This window comes from Pecten maximus, chromosome 5 (genome assembly GCF_902652985.1).
Source record: "Pecten maximus chromosome 5, xPecMax1.1, whole genome shotgun sequence".
In the NCBI taxonomy this organism is placed as follows: Eukaryota; Metazoa; Mollusca; class Bivalvia; order Pectinida; family Pectinidae; genus Pecten; species Pecten maximus.
In genome coordinates this window covers 48162233-48188133 of record NC_047019.1, presented here as the reverse complement: position 1 = coordinate 48188133, position 25901 = coordinate 48162233, and the positions used below count along the sequence as shown (strand labels likewise).

At 42.3% G+C, this 25901-nt stretch overlaps 2 protein-coding genes across 2 annotated transcripts in view; both read left to right on the top strand.

Annotated features, from left to right (window-relative positions):
• LOC117328496 (tenascin-like) overlaps positions 1 to 2426 on the top strand; it is a 51917-nt gene extending 49491 nt beyond the window's left edge. The window contains exon 18 of the mRNA XM_033886033.1: positions 2272 to 2426. Coding sequence (XP_033741924.1) covers positions 2272 to 2426 — 155 coding nt within the window. The remainder of the gene's footprint in view (positions 1 to 2271) is intronic.
• Positions 1 to 25901, top strand: part of LOC117328234 (receptor-type tyrosine-protein phosphatase dep-1-like) — a 35716-nt gene that overhangs the window by 2354 nt on the left and 7461 nt on the right. Inside the window, exons 4-16 of the mRNA XM_033885690.1 lie at positions 2272 to 2409; positions 3066 to 3186; positions 3983 to 4050; positions 4496 to 4598; positions 5275 to 5376; positions 19130 to 19211; positions 19597 to 19687; positions 20271 to 20347; positions 20562 to 20696; positions 20839 to 20964; positions 22503 to 22654; positions 22855 to 22993; positions 24450 to 24552. Of these exons, the coding sequence (XP_033741581.1) occupies positions 4570 to 4598; positions 5275 to 5376; positions 19130 to 19211; positions 19597 to 19687; positions 20271 to 20347; positions 20562 to 20696; positions 20839 to 20964; positions 22503 to 22654; positions 22855 to 22993; positions 24450 to 24552 (1036 nt within the window). The 5' untranslated portion in view covers positions 2272 to 2409; positions 3066 to 3186; positions 3983 to 4050; positions 4496 to 4569. The remainder of the gene's footprint in view (positions 1 to 2271; positions 2410 to 3065; positions 3187 to 3982; positions 4051 to 4495; positions 4599 to 5274; positions 5377 to 19129; positions 19212 to 19596; positions 19688 to 20270; positions 20348 to 20561; positions 20697 to 20838; positions 20965 to 22502; positions 22655 to 22854; positions 22994 to 24449; positions 24553 to 25901) is intronic.

The window sequence follows — 25901 nt, the reverse complement described above, 5'->3', positions numbered from 1 at the left end:
ACAGCTATATTATACCCGGTAGTTAGTGTATACCTAGTAAACAGCTATATTATACCCGGTAGTTAGTGTATACCTAGTAAACAGCTATATTATACCCGGTAGTTAGTGTATACCTAGTAAACAGTTATATTATACCCGGTAGTTAGTGTATACCTAGTAAACAGCTATATTATACCCGGTAGTCAGTGTATACCTAGTAAACAGCTATATTATACCCGGTAGTTAGTGTATACCTAGTAAACAGCTATATTATACCCGGTATTTAGTGTATACCAAGTAAACAGCTATATTATTCCCGGTAGTTAGTGTATACCTAGTAAACAGCTATATTATACCCGGTAGTCAGTGTATACCCAGTAAACAGCTATATTATACCCGGTAGTTAGTGTATACCAAGTAAACAGCTGTATTTTACCCGGTAGTTAGTGTATACCTAGTAAACAGCTATATTATACCCGGTAGTCAGTGTATACCCAGTAAACAGCTATATTATACCCGGTAGTTAGTGTATACCAAGTAAACAGCTGTATTTTACCCGGTAGTTAGTGTATACCTAGTAAACAGCTATATTATACCCGGTAGTCAGTGTATACCCAGTAAACAGCTATATTATACCCGGTAGTTAGTGTATACCAAGTAAACAGCTGTATTTTACCCGGTAGTTAGTGTATACCTAGTAAACAGCTATATTATACCCGGTAGTCAGTGTATACCCAGTAAACAGCTATATTATACCCGGTAGTTAGTGTATACCAAGTAAACAGCTGTATTTTACCCGGCACGATTCAGCTGGTACTGTTCACGTATGTCTTTTACAATACATTAGTCTTTTACAATACATTAGTTTTCATGTAATAAAACAAAAACTTATATTTAATCTACTATATCAAATAGTTCATTGACTCTTCCTCTTGTAACATAACCATTTCATTGGTCAAGGTCGTAAAGAATCGTCTAAAACGTGTCCTTGGTATTTATTCTAGCATCCTGTTTTGCAATTAAAAATGTCATATTTATAAAGAACAACGATAATATTTTAAACATGTCATTTTAAATGGTAAAAGATTAATTTGTCTGAAAAATGTCTGTCAGTATGCTGTTTATTTTTTGTCCTAATTAAATAGATTAAGGCCAGTACTGTTTCCTGTTTTTGTCCTAGCTAAATAAATTATTACCAGTACTGTTTCCGGGTTGTTGTTTTTTTGTTTTTTTTTGCAGTGCCGTAGGAAGCGAGGGGGCAGGGGGGTCGCCTCACCACTTTTTACAGTGATGGGGGCAACAAATTTGTTTGCCCCCCCCCCCCCCTTAAAAATTGGGAAAAACTAAGGAAATTTGGTAATTATCTGTATCGTTTCGAACCGAAAATGTTTTCTTGAAGGCAAAGATAAAAACTTGCGGTACATTCCTACTTTTATACTAGTATATCAATCCTCAGACCTGTGTGTCGGTCGTCTGCATTACCCTGGTAAGTTAATATTGATATCTTAAATCGAACTTCATCAAATAGATTCGATAAGTTGATGATAATTTGTGGAGTTTATTGATTTCTTAATAAGAACAAGACAGAAGCCCGACGCGGATAAGAATGCGCGGTTTTAACGTGAATAGAGCAATAATAATTACCGACAGGTACGAATGAAGGAAACACCGTATAACATGAAATGGCACTGGCATCTGTTGTCGACAAATTAGCATCATATAGGTTTCGCTTTAGATACACATTCTATCAGATATGAAAAATTAAAAACCATTCAATTATTAAGAAAAAGTAATAACTTTTTAAAGAAAATACCTATTCTAGGAAAACTTTCCCTTTTTCGGAGGAGGAAATTGTTTTCATAGCCTTGAAAATGGAAAAAAAATCGGCTCGCGTCTACGGCGCTCACATTATCACTAAATTAATGGACACCCGCCCCCTTTCGATAATCCCGGATCCACGCATGGTGATTCATTTTTTACTATAAATGATATATCCTGATTTTCGTAAATAACTTATTTTGTACTACATAAATTATCATGGGGATGTTAAAATGATAATTATCGGCTAGTTTTGCGGAGATGGCATACGATTTAATTAGTGCGTAAAATTTAAGGTGCAAAAGATATCTACCTCCCCTTTTTGACGATTTCCTCCGCCACTGTTCTGTCCTAACTAATAGATTATGACCAACATTGTTTCCTGTTTTTGTTCCAACAAATATATCATGACCAGTCGTGTTTCCTGTTGCGTAAAAGTATACATTATTTATATTTTCAATGTTTCTTTTTCAGCTGGAAAACCTTTTCAAGGAACTAAAGTCAGCTTTACCAACAAGAGATTGAACATTTACCGAACCTGGTCGGCCGTCAAAGACGCAGACAGCATCACTCCTTATATAGCGTCAAGGTCATGGCATCCCTGTCCGAACGGTAAATATACGTTTTAAGGTCAAAGTCACCGAACCTATTCCTGACTACTTCAAAAATCTACAATCACATTATGTCTATGAATCCTTTGCCTAGGTATTAAAATCAGTAATATATGTAGGCCCCACTGTCAAATTCATAAGATTCCTGCCTGTTTTTACTAGTCCCCAACCTGTGAAATATATCTTAACAATATAATTATGCTTGTAACAAGCATTCTTTAACATTTATGTAATCAAACAATAATGCAAAAATTGAGGTCATCGTTTGAATTGTCACTTTTTACGGACTGATACTGTACCGTAATGATTTCTAAGAGAAAGAAGGGACAGATTCCCACAGGGATTGTGTATAGTGAATTAGATTATAAGGATTAGCTTGAATATATTTTTTAATGTCATGGTGCTATAACTATAAGTAACGCAGTGTTCTCTCATTATAAACCACTCAACGTTTACTCCGGTTTTTGTCTTAATACACAATAACATAAAAATACAGTAAAATATTATTAGGGAAATCAGTCCTTCTCCATGGCGTGTTCACCTTACCTAGTTCGTGGATGTCATTCTCTTTGTCTCGTCGTTTGTTATATTTTCGTATCCCGAAATCATATAATGCTTTCCCGCCTTTGTTTACATTTTCTTCTTATCATCTCACAGTCCAGGATAGTAGGAGGCGGAGAAGGGCGACTACCCCACATACTGTTACGTTCACAGTCGGTGAAGGAGGAGACTGTAGCGGGGATTGTAATGGATATGTCCAGCCTGGGAGATCCTATAAGTACGAAATAGTTTGTGTCATTCTTATAATATGATAGATATATAAACTGATTTTTTTGTAACTTAACATAAAACATAAAATCGATAATCGGCGATGAAAGGTGAGAAAAGAAAGACTTACCCCGAGTGCAGTAGTATTTTGCATCATCGACAACAGCCGCCATAAAACAAATAACCAGGTCTTATTGATTTCGAAATATTAGACTAGAAACACAAAATTAACGATACAAAATGACAATTAGATTCACCACAGCTAAGAAATAAACCACACAGTGACGACAGGTGCCTAAAGTGTTAATACTTTTTAAGATAACAAGCTCATACGTAAACCCAGAACCGTGCCACAGTTTAAACGAATTAAAACAAGACATGCACGTTACGGCAATCCTCGTGGCTTAAAGACCGAATTGATAATCAAAGTATCAGCCGTTTGTCAAATTCAGACCGGTATGAAACAAAGATTGATGAAGGTGTGGTCTTCAGCGAAAATAGTCAGATAGTCTGAGATGTCACGCGGAATAAAGATGTGTTACTGTGGTATGGGGTGGTAGTCAAATCCCCTATCATAGGATGTTGTTTTCCAGGAACAGATATCCAAAAGCTCTTTGAAGGTCTTCAATTTCTACGTTTACTTGATATCAATTCTAGACGGTAAATGACACTAGAAATGGCAGTAAGAACTATTGAGCCTTTGTCAAGTTACCAGCAATAGAATTAGTTTGTACGGAAATCTGATGAAATTATAAAGACCATGTGGCGCACGAATGTCTTATTGAATAACATGGTCTGTGTTTTAGGGTGAGAGTAGCTTTTTGTACGGCGAAAGGATGCTCGGAGTCCGAATGGAGTAATCCCGTAAAAACAGGTAAATGAAAATCTGAAAAAGTTATGTTAAATTATATATTGCAATTTAAAGACTTTATATCATTCTAAACGTGGGGAATTATTAAGATGGTTGTTCGATGTTGAGATGATTTTGTCCCAAAGAAAGATATCTCTAGATACATAACACGCATGTAACTGTGGTCGGTATATTTCAAATAACATCAAGATATAATTCGATGTTTGAGCGTGAAATAGGTTAGCATTAAATGTTGTCATTCATTTATTGTTAAAGCAAGTCAGACCTAAGTACAATAACTGTCCTTGTATGATGTTAGATGTCTCGACTTTGTTATTGACAAGATTAAGATAATTAGATGCATGTCGAGGTAAAAGGTACTGAATCAACTTTTAATATACATCAAATCCTGCGATTGCCAGAAAACAATTGTAGATAAATGTTCTGGTTTGTTTTCTTTTTTTTATAGAGCCCAATTTGACGCCGTCCATCGTTGGCGGGGTTGTCGGGGCGTTGCTAGCTGTCACTATATTTCTGATAGTGATGTTTATACTGCGGAGACGGTCCATGTTGTAAGTATAGTCCTGTTCGTTCAGTGTTATCCACTATCAATATATTGACAAGGTTCAATCGTTTGTAAACTAAATATTGATTAATTTATTATCCATTTGAAATCGTCAATGTCACTAATATTTTTAGAGAACAGTCCGCCCTAGATGTCTGGCCATAATTCAACTGTTGTTTTCGAAAACCACCAGCAATATAAAAGGGGGAAGAGCATTGCTACTCCGACAGACTTAAATAGGATATGATAATCGTACGAAATACACAATCGAACGTAGATGTTTCCAAACTCCTTAGCTAAAATGGTGTTTATAAAATTTAGACGTGTTTAGTCAGAAAGGAGTGAGTTATGATCTCACGCCTAAGTGGCAGACGGAGACATCACGTGACGGAGACATCGCGTGACGCGCGTGACGTAAACATTGTGCGGCGGAGGCATGAAAGTGTACTTACAGTAGTAGAAGAACCAGGGATACTACTATCAATAACGGGCAATGTTACGATCGGAAATGCCTTTAACCTGGCCTAATGATTTCTGTTTGTTATGACTTTAAACGCAAACTGCAGTCTTCTCCCTTGGTGGTTTCCAAGTACCATAGTATTTTTCTATATTATCAATATTCCTTCGTAACTATATTTCTACCAGTTTCATATTGACGTACTTTTCTTTAATTATTTAAATAGATGCTTCAATAAAGATACCGACAAAGGATTTACAGAATTATCTGGAAAAACAAATGTTGGTTACCAAGGAGATTCCACGGAAATGAAAGTCATTAAAGCAAGGTTTGTCCTCAAACATTCGAAAAACATTACGACAGCAGCTGCAATTACGTGAGCTCCGTATATTGTTGAGTAATAATAGAAAGAAGTTTTGCCTTAAAATCACCTTGACACATTTGATCAACTATGATTACATAATGGATAATTGTTATAAAAGAAAATAAAGGAGTATCACCGGGGAGTAACAGTTGTACGTGCTATAGGAGGGAGGTAAGGATGTCTCTGTTGTACGTGATATAGGAGGGAGGTAAGGATGTATCTGTTGTACGTAATATAGGAGGGAGGTAAGGATGTCTCTGTTGTAAGTGATATAGGAGGGAGGTAAGGATGTCTCTGTTGTACGTGATATAGGAGGGAGGTAAGGATGTCTGTTGTACGTGATATAGGAGGGAGGTAAGTATGTCTCTGTTGTACGTGATATAGGAGGGAGGTAAGGATGTCTCTGTTGTACGTGATATAGGAGGGAGGTAAGGATGTCTCTGTTGTAGATGATATAGGAGGGAGGTAAGTATGTCTGTTGTACGTGATATAGGAGGGAGGTAAGGATGTCTGTGTTGTACGTGATATAGGAGGGAGGTAAGGATGTCTGTTGTACGTGATATAGGAGGGAGGTAAGGATGTCTGTGTTGTACGTGATATAGGAGGGAGGTAAGGATGTCTCTCTGTTGTACGTGATATAGGAGGGAGGTAAGGATGTCTGTTGTACGTGATATAGGAGGGAGGTAAGGATGTCTCTGTTGTACGTGATATAGGAGGGAGGTAAGGATGTCTGTTGTACGTGATATAGGAGGGAGGTAAGGATGTCTGTGTTGTACGTGATATAGGAGGGAGGTAAGGATGTCTGTGTTGTACGTGATATAGGAGGGAGGTAAGGATGTCTGTGTTGTACGTGATATAGGAGGGAGGTAAGGATGTCTCTGTTGTACGTGATATAGGAGGGAGGTAAGGATGTCTCTGTTGTACGTGATATAGGAGGGAGGTAAGGATGTCTCTGTTGTACGTGATATAGGAGCGAGGTAAGGATGTCTGTGTTGTACGTGATATAGGAGGGAGGTAAGGATGTCTCTGTTGTACGTGATATAGGAGGGAGGTAAGGATGTCTCTGTTGTACGTGATATAGGAGGGAGGTAAGGATGTCTGTTGTACGTGATATAGGAGGGAGGTAAGGATGTCTCTCTGTTGTACGTGATATAGGAGGGAGGTAAGGATGTCTGTTGTACGTGATATAGGAGGGAGGTAAGGATGTCTGTTGTACGTGATATAGGAGGGAGGTAAGGATGTCTGTTGTACGTGATATAGGAGGGAGGTAAGGATGTCTGTTGTACGTGATATAGGAGGGAGGTAAGGATGTCTCTCTGTTGTACGTGATATAGGAGGGAGGTAAGGATGTCTGTTGTATGTGATATAGGAGGGAGGTAAGGATGTCTGTTGTACGTGATATAGGAGGGAGGTAAGGATGTCTCTGTTGTACGTGATATAGGAGGGAGGTAAGGATGTCTCTGTTGTACGTGATATAGGAGGGAGGTAAGGATGTCTCTGTTGTACGTGATATAGGAGGGAGGTAAGGATGTCTCTGTTGTACGTGATATAGGAGGGAGGTAAGGATGTCTCTCTGTTGTACGTGATATAGGAGGAAGGTAAGGATGTCTCTGTTGTACGTGATATAGGAGGGAGGTAAGGATGTCTGTGTTGTACGCGATATAGGAGGGAGGTAAGGATGTCTCTGTTGTACGTGATATAGGACGGAGGTAAGGATGTCTCTGTTGTACGTGATATAGGAGGGAGGTAAGGATGTCTCTCTGTTGTACGTGATATAGGAGGGAGGTAAGGATGTCTCTGTTGTACGTGATATAGGAGGGAGGTAAGGATGTATCTGTTGTACGTAATATAGGAGGGAGGTAAGGATGTCTCTGTTGTAAGTGATATAGGAGGGAGGTAAGGATGTCTCTGTTGTACGTGATATAGGAGGGAGGTAAGGATGTCTGTTGTACGTGATATAGGAGGGAGGTAAGTATGTCTCTGTTGTACGTGATATAGGAGGGAGGTAAGGATGTCTCTGTTGTACGTGATATAGGAGGGAGGTAAGGATGTCTCTGTTGTAGATGATATAGGAGGGAGGTAAGTATGTCTGTTGTACGTGATATAGGAGGGAGGTAAGGATGTCTGTGTTGTACGTGATATAGGAGGGAGGTAAGGATGTCTGTTGTACGTGATATAGGAGGGAGGTAAGGATGTCTGTGTTGTACGTGATATAGGAGGGAGGTAAGGATGTCTCTCTGTTGTACGTGATATAGGAGGGAGGTAAGGATGTCTGTTGTACGTGATATAGGAGGGAGGTAAGGATGTCTCTGTTGTACGTGATATAGGAGGGAGGTAAGGATGTCTGTTGTACGTGATATAGGAGGGAGGTAAGGATGTCTGTGTTGTACGTGATATAGGAGGGAGGTAAGGATGTCTGTGTTGTACGTGATATAGGAGGGAGGTAAGGATGTCTGTGTTGTACGTGATATAGGAGGGAGGTAAGGATGTCTCTGTTGTACGTGATATAGGAGGGAGGTAAGGATGTCTCTGTTGTACGTGATATAGGAGGGAGGTAAGGATGTCTCTGTTGTACGTGATATAGGAGCGAGGTAAGGATGTCTGTGTTGTACGTGATATAGGAGGGAGGTAAGGATGTCTCTGTTGTACGTGATATAGGAGGGAGGTAAGGATGTCTCTGTTGTACGTGATATAGGAGGGAGGTAAGGATGTCTGTTGTACGTGATATAGGAGGGAGGTAAGGATGTCTCTCTGTTGTACGTGATATAGGAGGGAGGTAAGGATGTCTGTTGTACGTGATATAGGAGGGAGGTAAGGATGTCTGTTGTACGTGATATAGGAGGGAGGTAAGGATGTCTGTTGTACGTGATATAGGAGGGAGGTAAGGATGTCTGTTGTACGTGATATAGGAGGGAGGTAAGGATGTCTCTCTGTTGTACGTGATATAGGAGGGAGGTAAGGATGTCTGTTGTATGTGATATAGGAGGGAGGTAAGGATGTCTGTTGTACGTGATATAGGAGGGAGGTAAGGATGTCTCTGTTGTACGTGATATAGGAGGGAGGTAAGGATGTCTCTGTTGTACGTGATATAGGAGGGAGGTAAGGATGTCTCTGTTGTACGTGATATAGGAGGGAGGTAAGGATGTCTCTGTTGTACGTGATATAGGAGGGAGGTAAGGATGTCTCTCTGTTGTACGTGATATAGGAGGAAGGTAAGGATGTCTCTGTTGTACGTGATATAGGAGGGAGGTAAGGATGTCTGTGTTGTACGCGATATAGGAGGGAGGTAAGGATGTCTCTGTTGTACGTGATATAGGAGGGAGGTAAGGATGTCTCTGTTGTACGTGATATAGGAGGGAGGTAAGGATGTCTCTCTGTTGTACGTGATATAGGAGGGAGGTAAGGATGTCTCTGTTGTACGTGATATAGGAGGGAGGTAAGGATGTCTGTGTTGTACTTGATATAGGAGGGAGGAAAGGATGTCTCTCTGTTGTACGTGATATAGGAGGGAAGTAAGGATGTCTGTGTTGTACGTGATATAGGAGGGAGGTAAGGATGTCTGTGCTGTACGCGATATAGGAGGGAGGTAAGGATGTCTCTGTTGTACGTGATATAGGACGGAGGTAAGGATGTATCTGTTGTACGTGATATAGGAGGGAGGTAAGGATGTCTCTCTGTTGTACGTGATATAGGAGGGAAGTAAGGATGTCTGTGTTGTACGTGATATAGGAGGGAGGTAAGGATGTCTGTGCTGTACGCGATATAGGAGGGAGGTAAGGATGTCTCTGTTGTACGTGATATAGGACGGAGGTAAGGATGTATCTGTTGTACGTAATATAGGAGGGAGGTAAGGATGTCTCTCTGTTGTACGTGATATAGGAGGGAGGTAAGGATGTCTCTGTTGTACTTGATATAGGAGGGAGGTAAGGATGTCTGTTGTACGTGATATAGGAGGGAGGTAAGGATGTCTGTGTTGTACGTGATATAGGAGGGAGGTAAGGATGTCTCTCTGTTGTACGTGATATAGGAGGGATGTAAGGATGCCTCTGTTGTACGTGATATAGGAGGGAGGTAAGGATGTCTCTGTTGTACGTGATATAGGAGTGAGGTAAGGGTGTCTCTGTTGTAGATGATATAGGAGGGAGGTAAGGATGTCTGTGTTGTACGTGATATAGGAGGGAGGTAAGGATGTCTCTGTTGTACGTGATATAGGAGTGAGGTAAGGATGTCTCTGTTGTACGTGATATAGGAGGGAGGTAAGGATGTCTCTGTTGTACGTGATATAGGAGGGAGGTAAGGATGTCTCTGTTGTACGTGATATAGGAGGGAGGTAAGGATGTCTCTGTTGTACGTGATATAGGAGGGAGGTAAGGATGTCTCTGTTGTACGTGATATAGGAGTGAGGTAAGGATGTCTCTATTGTAGATGATATAGGAGGGAGGTAAGGATGTCTGTGTTGTACGTGATATAGGAGGGAGGTAAGGATGTCTCTGTTGTACGTGATATAGGAGGGAGGTAAGGATGTCTCTATTGTAGATGATATAGGAGGGAGGTAAGGATGTCTGTGTTGTACGTGATATAGGAGGGAGGTAAGGATGTCTCTGTTGTACGTGATATAGGAGGGAGGTAAGGATGTCTGTGTTGTACGTGATATAGGAGGGAGGTAAGGATGTCTCTGTTGTACGTGATATAGGAGGGAGGTAAGGATGTCTCTGTTGTACGTGATATAGGAGTGAGGTAAGGATGTCTATTGTAGATGATATAGGAGGGAGGTAAGGATGTCTCTGTTGTACGTGATATAGGAGGGAGGTAAGGATGTCTCTGTTGTACGTGATATAGGAGGGAGGTAAGGATGTCTGTTGTACGTGATATAGGAGGGAGGTAAGGGTGTCTGTGTTGTACGTGATATAGGAGGGAGGTAAGGGTGTCTCTCTGTTGTACGTGATATAGGAGGGAGGTAAGGATGTCTGTGTTGTACGTGATATAGGAGGGAGGTAAGGGTGTCTGTTGTACGTGATATAGGAGGGAGGTAAGGGTGTCTGTGTTGTACGTGATATAGGAGGGATGTAAGGATGTCTGTGTTGTACGTGATATAGGAGGGAGGTAAGGATGTCTGTGTTGTACGTGATATAGGAGGGAGGTAAGGATGTCTCTGTTGTACGTGATATAGGAGGGAGGTAAGGATGTCTGTTGTACGTGATATAGGAGGGAGGTAAGGGTGTCTGTGTTGTACGTGATATAGGAGGGAGGTAAGGGTGTCTCTCTGTTGTACGTGATATAGGAGCGAGGTAAGGATGTCTGTTGTACGTGATATAGGAGGGAGGTAAGGATGTCTCTCTGTTGTACGTGATATAGGAGGGAGGTAAGGATGTCTCTGTTGTACGTGATATAGGAGGGAGGTAAGGATGTCTCTGTTGTACGTGATATAGGAGGGAGGTAAGGATGTCTGTTGTACGTGATATAGGAGGGAGGTAAGGATGTCTCTGTTGTACGTGATATAGGAAGGAGGTAAGGATGTCTCTGTTGTACGTGATATAGGAGGGAGGTAAGGATGTCTCTGTTGTACGTGATATAGGAGGGAGGTAAGGATGTCTCTGTTGTACGTGATATAGGAGGGAGGTAAGGATGTCTCTGTTGTACGTGATATAGGAGGGAGGTAAGGATGTCTGTGTTGTACGTGATATAGGACGGAGGTAAGGATGTCTCTGTTGTACGTGATATAGGAGGGAGGTAAGGATGTCTCTGTTGTACGTGATATAGGAGGGAGGTAAGGATGTCTCTGTTGTACGTGATATAGGAGGAAGGTAAGGATGTCTGTGTTGTACGTGATATAGGAGGGAGGTAAGGATGTCTCTGTTGTACGTGATATAGGAGGGAGGTAAGGATGTCTCTGTTGTACGTGATATAGGAGGGAGGTAAGGGTGTCTGTGTTGTACGTGATATAGGAGGGAGGTAAGGGTGTCTCTGTTGTACGTGATATAGGAGGGAGGTAAGGATGTCTCTGTTGTACGTGATATAGGAGGGAGATAAAGGTGTCTCTGTTGTACGTGATATAGGAGGGAGGTAAGGGTGTCTCTCTGTTGTACGTGATATAGGAGGGAGGTAAGGATGTCTGTTGTACGTGATATAGGAGGGAGGTAAGGGTGTCTCTCTGTTGTACGTGATATAGGAGGGAGGTAAGGGTGTCTCTCTGTTGTACGTGATATAGGAGGGAGGTAAGGATGTCTGTGTTGTACGTGATATAGGAGGGAGGTAAGGATGTCTCTGTTGTACGTGATATAGGAGGGAGGTAAGGATGTCTGTTGTACGTGATATAGGAGGGAGGTAAGTATGTCTCTGTTGTACGTGATATAGGAGGGAGGTAAGGATGTCTCTGTTGTACGTGATATAGGAGGGAGGTAAGGATGTCTCTGTTGTAGATGATATAGGAGGGAGGTAAGTATGTCTGTTGTACGTGATATAGGAGGGAGGTAAGGATGTCTGTGTTGTACGTGATATAGGAGGGAGGTAAGGATGTCTGTTGTACGTGATATAGGAGGGAGGTAAGGATGTCTGTGTTGTACGTGATATAGGAGGGAGGTAAGGATGTCTCTCTGTTGTACGTGATATAGGAGGGAGGTAAGGATGTCTGTTGTACGTGATATAGGAGGGAGGTAAGGATGTCTCTGTTGTACGTGATATAGGAGGGAGGTAAGGATGTCTGTTGTACGTGATATAGGAGGGAGGTAAGGATGTCTGTGTTGTACGTGATATAGGAGGGAGGTAAGGATGTCTGTGTTGTACGTGATATAGGAGGGAGGTAAGGATGTCTGTGTTGTACGTGATATAGGAGGGAGGTAAGGATGTCTCTGTTGTACGTGATATAGGAGGGAGGTAAGGATGTCTCTGTTGTACGTGATATAGGAGGGAGGTAAGGATGTCTCTGTTGTACGTGATATAGGAGCGAGGTAAGGATGTCTGTGTTGTACGTGATATAGGAGGGAGGTAAGGATGTCTCTGTTGTACGTGATATAGGAGGGTGGTAAGGATGTCTCTGTTGTACGTGATATAGGAGGGAGGTAAGGATGTCTGTTGTACGTGATATAGGAGGGAGGTAAGGATGTCTCTCTGTTGTACGTGATATAGGAGGGAGGTAAGGATGTCTGTTGTACGTGATATAGGAGGGAGGTAAGGATGTCTGTTGTACGTGATATAGGAGGGAGGTAAGGATGTCTGTTGTACGTGATATAGGAGGGAGGTAAGGATGTCTGTTGTACGTGATATAGGAGGGAGGTAAGGATGTCTCTCTGTTGTACGTGATATAGGAGGGAGGTAAGGATGTCTGTTGTACGTGATATAGGAGGGAGGTAAGGATGTCTGTTGTACGTGATATAGGAGGGAGGTAAGGATGTCTCTGTTGTACGTGATATAGGAGGGAGGTAAGGATGTCTCTGTTGTACGTGATATAGGAGGGAGGTAAGGATGTCTCTGTTGTACGTGATATAGGAGGGAGGTAAGGATGTCTCTGTTGTACGTGATATAGGAGGGAGGTAAGGATGTCTCTCTGTTGTACGTGATATAGGAGGGAGGTAAGGATGTCTCTGTTGTACGTGATATAGGAGGGAGGTAAGGATGTCTGTGTTGTACGCGATATAGGAGGGAGGTAAGGATGTCTCTGTTGTACGTGATATAGGACGGAGGTAAGGATGTCTCTGTTGTACGTGATATAGGAGGGAGGTAAGGATGTCTCTCTGTTGTACGTGATATAGGAGGGAGGTAAGGATGTCTCTGTTGTACGTGATATAGGAGGGAGGTAAGGATGTCTGTGTTGTACTTGATATAGGAGGGAGGAAAGGATGTCTCTCTGTTGTACGTGATATAGGAGGGAAGTAAGGATGTCTGTGTTGTACGTGATATAGGAGGGAGGTAAGGATGTCTGTGCTGTACGCGATATAGGAGGGAGGTAAGGATGTCTCTGTTGTACGTGATATAGGACGGAGGTAAGGATGTATCTGTTGTACGTGATATAGGAGGGAGGTAAGGATGTCTCTCTGTTGTACGTGATATAGGAGGGAAGTAAGGATGTCTGTGTTGTACGTGATATAGGAGGGAGGTAATGATGTCTGTGCTGTACGCGATATAGGAGGGAGGTAAGGATGTCTCTGTTGTACGTGATATAGGACGGAGGTAAGGATGTATCTGTTGTACGTAATATAGGAGGGAGGTAAGGATGTCTCTCTGTTGTACGTGATATAGGAGGGAGGTAAGGATGTCTCTGTTGTACTTGATATAGGAGGGAGGTAAGGATGTCTGTTGTACGTGATATAGGAGGGAGGTAAGGATGTCTGTGTTGTACGTGATATAGGAGGGAGGTAAGGATGTCTCTCTGTTGTACGTGATATAGGAGGGATGTAAGGATGCCTCTGTTGTACGTGATATAGGAGGGAGGTAAGGATGTCTCTGTTGTACGTGATATAGGAGTGAGGTAAGGGTGTCTCTGTTGTAGATGATATAGGAGGGAGGTAAGGATGTCTGTGTTGTACGTGATATAGGAGGGAGGTAAGGATGTCTCTGTTGTACGTGATATAGGAGTGAGGTAAGGATGTCTCTGTTGTACGTGATATAGGAGGGAGGTAAGGATGTCTCTGTTGTACGTGATATAGGAGGGAGGTAAGGATGTCTCTGTTGTACGTGATATAGGAGGGAGGTAAGGATGTCTCTGTTGTACGTGATATAGGAGTGAGGTAAGGATGTCTCTGTTGTACGTGATATAGGAGTGAGGTAAGGATGTCTCTATTGTAGATGATATAGGAGGGAGGTAAGGATGTCTGTGTTGTACGTGATATAGGAGGGAGGTAAGGATGTCTCTGTTGTACGTGATATAGGACGGAGGTAAGGATGTCTCTGTTGTACGTGATATAGGAGGGAGGTAAGGATGTCTCTCTGTTGTACGTGATATAGGAGGGAGGTAAGGATGTCTCTGTTGTACGTGATATAGGAGGGAGGTAAGGATGTCTGTGTTGTACTTGATATAGGAGGGAGGAAAGGATGTCTCTCTGTTGTACGTGATATAGGAGGGAAGTAAGGATGTCTGTGTTGTACGTGATATAGGAGGGAGGTAAGGATGTCTGTGCTGTACGCGATATAGGAGGGAGGTAAGGATGTCTCTGTTGTACGTGATATAGGACGGAGGTAAGGATGTATCTGTTGTACGTGATATAGGAGGGAGGTAAGGATGTCTCTCTGTTGTACGTGATATAGGAGGGAAGTAAGGATGTCTGTGTTGTACGTGATATAGGAGGGAGGTAATGATGTCTGTGCTGTACGCGATATAGGAGGGAGGTAAGGATGTCTCTGTTGTACGTGATATAGGACGGAGGTAAGGATGTATCTGTTGTACGTAATATAGGAGGGAGGTAAGGATGTCTCTCTGTTGTACGTGATATAGGAGGGAGGTAAGGATGTCTCTGTTGTACTTGATATAGGAGGGAGGTAAGGATGTCTGTTGTACGTGATATAGGAGGGAGGTAAGGATGTCTGTGTTGTACGTGATATAGGAGGGAGGTAAGGATGTCTCTCTGTTGTACGTGATATAGGAGGGATGTAAGGATGCCTCTGTTGTACGTGATATAGGAGGGAGGTAAGGATGTCTCTGTTGTACGTGATATAGGAGTGAGGTAAGGGTGTCTCTGTTGTAGATGATATAGGAGGGAGGTAAGGATGTCTGTGTTGTACGTGATATAGGAGGGAGGTAAGGATGTCTCTGTTGTACGTGATATAGGAGGGAGGTAAGGATGTCTCTGTTGTACGTGATATAGGAGGGAGGTAAGGATGTCTCTGTTGTACGTGATATAGGAGGGAGGTAAGGATGTCTCTGTTGTACGTGATATAGGAGGGAGGTAAGGATGTCTCTGTTGTACGTGATATAGGAGTGAGGTAAGGATGTCTCTGTTGTACGTGATATAGGAGTGAGGTAAGGATGTCTCTATTGTAGATGATATAGGAGGGAGGTAAGGATGTCTGTGTTGTACGTGATATAGGAGGGAGGTAAGGATGTCTCTGTTGTACGTGATATAGGAGGGAGGTAAGGATGTCTCTGTTGTACGTGATATAGGAGGGAGGTAAGGATGTCTGTTGTACGTGATATAGGAGGGAGGTAAGGATGTCTCTCTGTTGTACGTGATATAGGAGGGAGGTAAGGATGTCTGTTGTACGTGATATAGGAGGGAGGTAAGGATGTCTGTTGTACGTGATATAGGAGGGAGGTAAGGATGTCTGTTGTACGTGATATAGGAGGGAGGTAAGGATGTCTGTTGTACGTGATATAGGAGGGAGGTAAGGATGTCTCTCTGTTGTACGTGATATAGGAGGGAGGTAAGGATGTCTGTTGTACGTGATATAGGAGGGAGGTAAGGATGTCTGTTGTACGTGATATAGGAGGGAGGTAAGGATGTCTCTGTTGTACGTGATATAGGAGGGAGGTAAGGATGTCTCTGTTGTACGTGATATAGGAGGGAGGTAAGGATGTCTCTGTTGTACGTGATATAGGAGGGAGGTAAGGATGTCTCTGTTGTACGTGATATAGGAGGGAGGTAAGGATGTCTCTCTGTTGTACGTGATATAGGAGGAAGGTAAGGATGTCTCTGTTGTACGTGATATAGGAGGGAGGTAAGGATGTCTGTGTTGTACGCGATATAGGAGGGAGGTAAGGATGTCTCTGTTGTACGTGATATAGGAGGGAGGTAAGGATGTCTCTGTTGTACGTGATATAGGAGGGAGGTAAGGATGTCTCTCTGTTGTACGTGATATAGGAGGGAGGTAAGGATGTCTCTGTTGTACGTGATATAGGAGGGAGGTAAGGATGTCTGTGTTGTACTTGATATAGGAGGGAGGAAAGGATGTCTCTCTGTTGTACGTGATATAGGAGGGAAGTAAGGATGTCTGTGTTGTACGTGATATAGGAGGGAGGTAAGGATGTCTGTGCTGTACGCGATATAGGAGGGAGGTAAGGATGTCTCTGTTGTACGTGATATAGGACGGAGGTAAGGATGTATCTGTTGTACGTGATATAGGAGGGAGGTAAGGATGTCTCTCTGTTGTACGTGATATAGGAGGGAAGTAAGGATGTCTGTGTTGTACGTGATATAGGAGGGAGGTAATGATGTCTGTGCTGTACGCGATATAGGAGGGAGGTAAGGATGTCTCTGTTGTACGTGATATAGGACGGAGGTAAGGATGTATCTGTTGTACGTAATATAGGAGGGAGGTAAGGATGTCTCTCTGTTGTACGTGATATAGGAGGGAGGTAAGGATGTCTCTGTTGTACGTGATATAGGAGGGAGGTAAGGATGTCTGTTGTACGTGATATAGGAGGGAGGTAAGGATGTCTGTGTTGTACGTGATATAGGAGGGAGGTAAGGATGTCTCTCTGTTGTACGTGATATAGGAGGGATGTAAGGATGCCTCTGTTGTACGTGATATAGGAGGGAGGTAAGGATGTCTCTGTTGTACGTGATATAGGAGTGAGGTAAGGGTGTCTCTGTTGTAGATGATATAGGAGGGAGGTAAGGATGTCTGTGTTGTACGTGATATAGGAGGGAGGTAAGGATGTCTCTGTTGTACGTGATATAGGAGTGAGGTAAGGATGTCTCTGTTGTACGTGATATAGGAGGGAGGTAAGGATGTCTCTGTTGTACGTGATATAGGAGGGAGGTAAGGATGTCTCTGTTGTACGTGATATAGGAGGGAGGTAAGGATGTCTCTGTTGTACGTGATATAGGAGGGAGGTAAGGATGTCTCTGTTGTACGTGATATAGGAGTGAGGTAAGGATGTCTCTATTGTAGATGATATAGGAGGGAGGTAAGGATGTCTGTGTTGTACGTGATATAGGAGGGAGGTAAGGATGTCTCTGTTGTACGTGATATAGGAGGGAGGTAAGGATGTCTCTATTGTAGATGATATAGGAGGGAGGTAAGGATGTCTGTGTTGTACGTGATATAGGAGGGAGGTAAGGATGTCTCTGTTGTACGTGATATAGGAGGGAGGTAAGGATGTCTGTGTTGTACGTGATATAGGAGGGAGGTAAGGATGTCTCTGTTGTACGTGATATAGGAGGGAGGTAAGGATGTCTCTGTTGTACGTGATATAGGAGTGAGGTAAGGATGTCTATTGTAGATGATATAGGAGGGAGGTAAGGATGTCTCTGTTGTACGTGATATAGGAGGGAGGTAAGGATGTCTCTGTTGTACGTGATATAGGAGGGAGGTAAGGATGTCTGTTGTACGTGATATAGGAGGGAGGTAAGGGTGTCTGTGTTGTACGTGATATAGGAGGGAGGTAAGGGTGTCTCTCTGTTGTACGTGATATAGGAGGGAGGTAAGGATGTCTGTGTTGTACGTGATATAGGAGGGAGGTAAGGGTGTCTGTTGTACGTGATATAGGAGGGAGGTAAGGGTGTCTGTGTTGTACGTGATATAGGAGGGAGGTAAGGATGTCTGTGTTGTACGTGATATAGGAGGGAGGTAAGGATGTCTGTGTTGTACGTGATATAGGAGGGAGGTAAGGATGTCTCTGTTGTACGTGATATAGGAGGGAGGTAAGGATGTCTGTTGTACGTGATATAGGAGGGAGGTAAGGGTGTCTGTGTTGTACGTGATATAGGAGGGAGGTAAGGGTGTCTCTCTGTTGTACGTGATATAGGAGCGAGGTAAGGATGTCTGTTGTACGTGATATAGGAGGGAGGTAAGGATGTCTCTCTGTTGTACGTGATATAGGAGGGAGGTAAGGATGTCTCTGTTGTACGTGATATAGGAGGGAGGTAAGGATGTCTCTGTTGTACGTGATATAGGAGGGAGGTAAGGATGTCTGTTGTACGTGATATAGGAGGGAGGTAAGGATGTCTCTGTTGTACGTGATATAGGAAGGAGGTAAGGATGTCTCTGTTGTACGTGATATAGGAGGGAGGTAAGGATGTCTGTGTTGTACGTGATATAGGAGGGAGGTAAGGATGTCTCTGTTGTACGTGATATAGGAGGGAGGTAAGGATGTCTCTGTTGTACGTGATATAGGAGGGAGGTAAGGATGTCTGTGTTGTACGTGATATAGGACGGAGGTAAGGATGTCTCTGTTGTACGTGATATAGGAGGGAGGTAAGGATGTCTCTGTTGTACGTGATATAGGAGGGAGGTAAGGATGTCTCTGTTGTACGTGATATAGGAGGAAGGTAAGGATGTCTGTGTTGTACGTGATATAGGATGGAGGTAAGGATGTCTCTGTTGTACGTGATATAGGAGGGAGGTAAGGATGTCTCTGTTGTACGTGATATAGGAGGGAGGTAAGGGTGTCTGTGTTGTACGTGATATAGGAGGGAGGTAAGGGTGTCTCTGTTGTACGTGATATAGGAGGGAGGTAAGGATGTCTCTGTTGTACGTGATATAGGAGGGAGATAAGGGTGTCTCTGTTGTACGTGATATAGGAGGGAGGTAAGGGTGTCTCTCTGTTGTACGTGATATAGGAGGGAGGTAAGGATGTCTGTTGTACGTGATATAGGAGGGAGGTAAGGGTGTCTCTCTGTTGTACGTGATATAGGAGGGAGGTAAGGGTGTCTCTCTGTTGTACGTGATATAGGAGGGAGGTAAGGATGTCTGTGTTGTACGTGATATAGGAGGGAGGTAAGGATGTCTCTGTTGTACGTGATATATGAACTTGGCCTTAATTCAGGCTTGGAATTTTTTGTAGAAATATCAAAGTAGCGGAGTTTGCTGACAAGTTTTATCAGTTGAGCAAGGATAGCAATATGAAGTTTTCAGAAGAGGTCAAGGTTGGTATTGCCATGATCACGTGACGTTATTGTGTCACCTGCTGACACTCCTTTTGTTATTTGCATTAACGCTTTTTTACAACCATACTTTAATCTCGTGAGTTAATTAAAAGAACAATGGGTGTTTCAAAATAAATATGTGGAGTACCTGTTCTTAAATTATGTTATACAATGATAGTTACGTTTTGTTTTCTTTTTAATTGGTTAATTTAATTTTTCATTGGTTCTTTTAAAACGCTCTGAAATATTTCCAAAGCATTGTGAAACATTCCACGTGTGTAATGAATTGTCATACCATTTTATATAACGCCTGTCACTGATTGACCTCGGTCTCTGTAATCCTGTTTCCGTCTTGACCTGACGTTAATGATCGTCTGTGTTACAGTTGCTTAAGGAACTCAGCCCGACACATGCCACACACTGTGCTGAGGAACAGGCTGTCCGTATAAAGAACCGCTACACAAACATACTAGCATGTAAGTAGCCCCTTGTTTATCAACCAAGCTACCAAGTGAAAGGGAAACAACTCCAATTCTGAAGTAATACAGATTTACAGACGACAATATAGTGCTAGTGGCGAAAATCATTTGAGTTAGTAGTGTTAAAGTTAAAATATATTTAAGTAGTTTTTTGTGTTTTGAACACTGTTAATCTCCTTATCTGTTTTGGTACATTGTTTATCTTTTTCTATTTTGGTACATTGTTAATCTTTATTTTTTTCGGTACACTGTTAATCCTTCTCTGTTTTTGTACATTGCTAATCTTTACCTGTTTTGGTACATTGTTAATCTTTACCTGTTTTGGTACATTGCTAATCTTTACCTGTTTTGGTACATTGTTAATCTTTACCTGTTTTGGTACATTGTTAATCCGTATCTATTTTTGTAAAATGTTAATCTTTATCTTTTTTGGTACAATGTAATCCTTCTCTGTTTTGGTACATTGTTGATCCCTATCTGTTTTGATTCCTTTGTTGATCTTTATCTATTTAGGTACATTGTTAATCCGTATCTATTGAGGTACATTGTTAGTCCTAATATGGTTTGTTAAAACCAACAGATGACCACAGCCGAGTTAAACTTCTACCTTTGGACGAAGAAGAAGGTTCGGACTACATCAACGCCAATTACATTCCTGTACGTATCCTGATACATAGATCTGATGTTCAATTATTTGTATCTTAAGTAAGGTATGCTGCAACTGAGTGGCAGTTCTAACAAATGTAAGATACAAATGAATATCCTTAATCAGCACATCTCGAGTTAAGAGTGTCACAAAACGTCCTCAGTGCTCCAGGAAAAAGAGTGAGACCTTTCTAAACACTATTTTGCCATAATATATTTGTTTCAGGGTTATCATTCCAAGCGAGAATACATTGCCACTCAGGGACCTCTTGTGTGTACCAAGGATGATTTCTGGAGGATGATATGGGAACAGAACGTCAGTGTTATAGTCATGTTAACGCAGTTAGTGGAGCGAGGAAGGGTACGTAATGTATATGTGGTCAGATTGCATTTTCAAGTTAATATTGAACATATGTTTGAAACGACACCTGGGAATACTTCGCTATTTCCTTATTAGAGGGAGTGCACCATGAAATATATGTTTACTATGTTTACGTGTACAGAGAAAGTGTGACCAGTACTGGCCTGAGGAGGTGTCCGAACCAGTCTACTTTGGCGACCTCATCGTCCGGATAGACTCCGAGTCGACTCTCCCTGACTACGTTATCCGCGTCATCAGCATGCAGCTGGTAAGTACGCCATCACCATTGTTGAAATATTTCACTGACGTCGTCATGTTCAAAATTTGTTCTTCCTTTCATTTTCTATGTTCTTGTGAAAACGTCTTTCATTAGCAGGGATACAGCAGTTATATGGACCTTAAAGCAGTTGATAACCTTTCATCATTTCTCCTTGGAGGTAGTGCATCTCATTTTGATGTAAAATATCCAATGCAGCTAGGATATCATATTACTCAAGTCTATTATTTGATTATCATTTGGAAAACAGAATTCGAAAAAGTAGTAAACGTCTTAGAGCAATGATGTAGTAGTATATGTAGTAAAACAGATGTACCGCTCATGCAGAACAACAAGAAGAAGAAGATGAAGCAGGTACACTACCTGAAGTGGCCTGACATGGGCTGTCCGGATACCACATGGCTCCTTCTCAACTTTGTACAGGATGTGCGGCCCTTCTTGCCTCACCAAAACCCTGGGCCTATAGTGGTGCACTGCAGGTACTAGGATATACACAGCCGACCACACATAATAGATCTAGGGGCATGCCTACATCTTTAAGACACACGTATGCACACTCTCACTATCCCATGCAATTTCGCTCACATTCCAACAGGTGGGTTAATAGATGACCAAAATCCACGCTTAGTAGACAATTAGAATCATACAGGGACATGGGCGTATTCAGTAGATAATTAGCGTCATACAGGGACATGGGCGTATTTAGTAGACAATTACGGTCTTACAGGGACATGGGCGTATTTAGTAGACAATTAGAATCATACAGGGACATGGGCGTATTAAGTAGACAATTAGAGACATACAGGGACATAGGTGTATTTAGTAGACAATTAGAATCATACAGGGACATGGGCGTATTAAGTAGACAATTAGAGACATACAGGGACATAGGCGTATTTCAGCAACAGCACCAAAAGGAAGTAGACAAAGAGACAATTTAGCGTTGATACACCAAAAAGAACACCATCAGTCCGATAAATCACAAATACAAATACAAAGCAATGCATGGTCATGTGTATTCCAGGAACGCAGCTTTAGGGTGGTAGGCCCAGCAGCATGGTCATGTGTATTCCAGGAAAGCAGCTTTAGGGTGGTAGGCCCAGCAGCATGGTCATGTGTATTCCAGGAAAGCAGCTTTAGGGTGGTAGGCCCAGCAGCATGGTCATGTGTATTCCAGGAAAGCAGCTTTATGGTGGTAGGCCCAGCAGCATGATCATGTGTATTCCAGGAAAGCAGCTTTTGGGGGTTATAGGTCAAGCACGTCGAATCCCAACATCATCCTCTGTAACATGATCTAGATCTCCGTCCACAATAGCATGGTTTAGATATTCGTCCATAGTGGCCTGTCGTCCATTGTATACACATTTCAGTACAACGCATGGTTGATGCTTCTTTTCTTTTGCAAATATTTAGCCTGATCCAGGTGTCTGCATGTGTAAAGATGTTTGACCGCCGGCTGCCGATATTCTTCGGATTTTCTTACTTTGTTCTTATGCAAACCTTTATGTACCCGGCTTTACACTGAACAGGGAGACATCCAGAGGCGGATGACGCACCTCTTATACTTAGCATGGCCCGACATGGGAACTCCTACCACCTCCGACAGCGTGCTCAAGTTCGTGGAGTCATGTCGAAAACACAAAAATCCCACTTTGCATGGTCCTATCGTTGTCCACTGCAGGTAATGGCTCTCTGTGGCGTTCTCTTCTACGTATCAACGTAAATAGTTAACTTTTATTGATATTGATAAAGGCATTAAATTCAAAGACATTTCGTCTTATTTCATATAAAATTCACAGATATCTTGTCCATCCGAAATTTTGGTTAAAAGTATTTAAGAAGACAACGTTTAACATTATTGTTATCTCTGGTACTTGGTAGTGCTGGTGTAGGACGGACGGGGACATTTATTGCGGTGGATCATCTGATACAGAGTCTGAACGCCGGCAACCATGAAGTGGATATTTTTAACATGGTACTGGGCATGCGTAATGAGCGCCCCAACATGGTACAAACAGAGGTAAGTCGTCTATGGTTGGTGAGGTGAGTGTAATGGTAGTTTCTGTTGAAGGCAGTAGCTGTTTCGTTTGCATAATGTCCCGGTTTCTGTTGAAGGCAGTAGCTGTTTAGTTTGTGTAATGTTAGGGTTTCTGTTGAAGGCGGTAACTGTTTAGTTTGTGTAATGTCAGGGTTTCTGTTGAAGGCGGTAGGTGTTAAGTTTGTGTAATGTCAGGGTTTCTGTTGAAGGCGGTAGGTGTTAAGTTTGTGTAATGTCAGGGTTTCTGTTGAAGGCGGTAGCTGTTTCGTTTGTATAATGTCAGGGTTTCTGTTGAAGGCGGTAGCTGTATAGTTTGTGTAATGTCAGGGTTTCTGTTGAAGGCGGTAGGTGTTAAGTTTGTGTAATGTCAGGGTTTCTGTTGAAGGCGGTAGCTATTTAGTTTGTGCAATGTCAGGGTTTCTGTTGAAGGCGGTAGGTGTTAAGTTTGTGTAATGTCAGGGCTTCTTTTGAAGGCGGTAGGTGTAAAGTTTGTGTAATGTCAGGGTTTCTGTTGAAGGCGGTAGGTGTAAAGTTTGTGTAATGTCGGGGTTTCTGTTGAAGGCTGTAGCTGTATAGTTTGTGTAATGTCAGGGTTTATGTTGAAGGCGGTAGCTGTATAGGTTTGTGTAATGTCAGGGTTTCTGTTGAAGGTGGTAGCTGTTTAGTTTGTGTAATGTCAGGGTTTCTGTTGAAGGCGGTAGCTATTTAGTTTGTGTAATGTCAGGGTTTCTGTTGAAGGCGGTAGGTGTATAGTTTGTGTAATGTCAGGGCTTCTGTTGGAGGCGGTAGGTGTATAGTTTGTGTAATGTCAGGGTTTCTGTTGAAGGCGGTAGGTGTATAGTTTGTGTAATGTCAGGGTTTCTGTTGAAGGCGGTAGCTGTATAGTTTGTGTAATGTCAGGGTTTCTGTTGAAGGCGGTAGCTGTATAGTTTGTGTAATGTCAGGGTTTCTGTTGAAGGCTGTAGCTATTTCGGTTGTGTAATGTCAGGGTTTCTGTTGAAGGCTGTAGCTATTTCGTTTGTGTAATGTCAGGGTTTCTGTTGAAGGCGGTAGGTGTATAGTTTGTGTAATGTCAGGGTTTCTGTTGAAGGCGGTAGGTGTTAAGTTTGTGTAATGTCAGGGTTTCTGTTGAAGGCGGTAGCTGTTTCGTTTGTGTAATGTCAGGGTTTCTGTTGAAGGCGGTAGGTGTAATGTTTGTGTAATGTCAGGGTTTCTGTTGAAGGCGGTAGGTGTAAAGTTTGTGAAATGTCAGGGTTTCTGTTGAAGGCGGTAGGTGTATAGTTTGTGTAATGTCAGGGTTTCTGTTGAAGGCGGTAGGTGTATAGTTTGTGTAATGTCAGGGTTTCTGTTGAAGGCGGTAACAGTTCCGTATGCAGTTTAACGAGCTGATATCTGTTTTGTATTTTCACTTACAAATATTCCTATTTACATCTTACAGGATCAGTACATATTTATACACGAGTGTATCAAGGACTTCCTCACATCAGAAAATGAGGAGGACGAAGAAGAGGACGAGGAAGAAGACGAGGAGGAGGACGAACGTATGTATCCAATGAAATACTCATTGCTCTTTTAATTACCTCAGGAGATTAATACATCCGTCCCAAATAGTTCGGTGTCCTCACCGGCATACATTCGTAGACTTCAGAAAATATAATATGTCCGCCTGTTTGGTTAGCTGAAAACGTAAGGAAAGATGTCAAAAAAATCTATATTGTGTTTGTCTATATAGCAAGTTTCAGATTAGATCAATTAGCGTTACTCCCTGAGTCATGATCCGAAGGTTTCTGATGTTTTACCAGCCTTTCATCCATCTAAAAATGGACCGACTAACACCAGAACTCCTGGACCAACTAACACCAGAACTCCAGTCATAGTAGAAAACACTCATATCAGAACATCGACGTTTAACATATTTGACCTTACAGGCATGCATGTCAACATACATAAACAGATCAATCCCGTCAATCCAGCTCAGAGTTTCCAAACATTTCGCGGCCATATTATCAATGCGATTCTCTTAATATATGGAGGATATTTTTACTCTCAGTTAAATCAAGTTTGAGATCAGTTACCCCCTTGGTAATAAGTGTGGTGTAAAGCATAATGGTGTAAAGTCTATATATAAAGTTTCAGTTCAGATCAGTTATTCCTTTGGTCAATGTCTTGGTGTAATGTGTACAATTTGTTCATATTCTATCCTCATTTTTATGAAGTTTCAGTTAGCGTTATCTCCCTTCCCCTGTGTCTTGTCATCAAATTGTATTGTTCGATAGCATCAGTCCTTCAGTGTACATCATTACTCCCCTCCTTAAGTCCCCTGTATACACCAATACTCCCCCCTCTCAGTCCCCCTGTGTACATCATTACCCCCTCTCAGTCCCCCTGTGTACATCATTATCCCCTCCCAGTTCTACTGTGTACATCATTATTCCCTCCCAGTCCCCCTGTGTACATCATTATCCCCCTCAGTCCCCCTGTGTACATCATTATCCCCTCTCAGTCCCCCTGTGTACATCATTATCCCCTCTCAGTCCCCCTGTGTACATCATTATCCCCTCCCAGTCCCCCTGTGTACATCATTATCCCCTCCCAGTTCTACTGTGTACATCATTATTCCCTCCCAGTCACCCTGTGTACATCATTATCCCCCTCAGTCCCCCTGTGTACATCATTATCTCCCAAGTCCCCCTGTGTACATCATTATCCCCTCTCAGTCCCCCTGTGTACATCATTATCCCCTCTCAGTCCCCCTGTGTACATCATTATCCCCTCTCAGTCCCCCTGTGTACATTACATCAGTATCCCCACCAACTCCCCTTGTGCCTTTTGGACATGTTTCCTATTATGCTGATGAATGTTTGTATATAATTATAATTTGTATCTAACT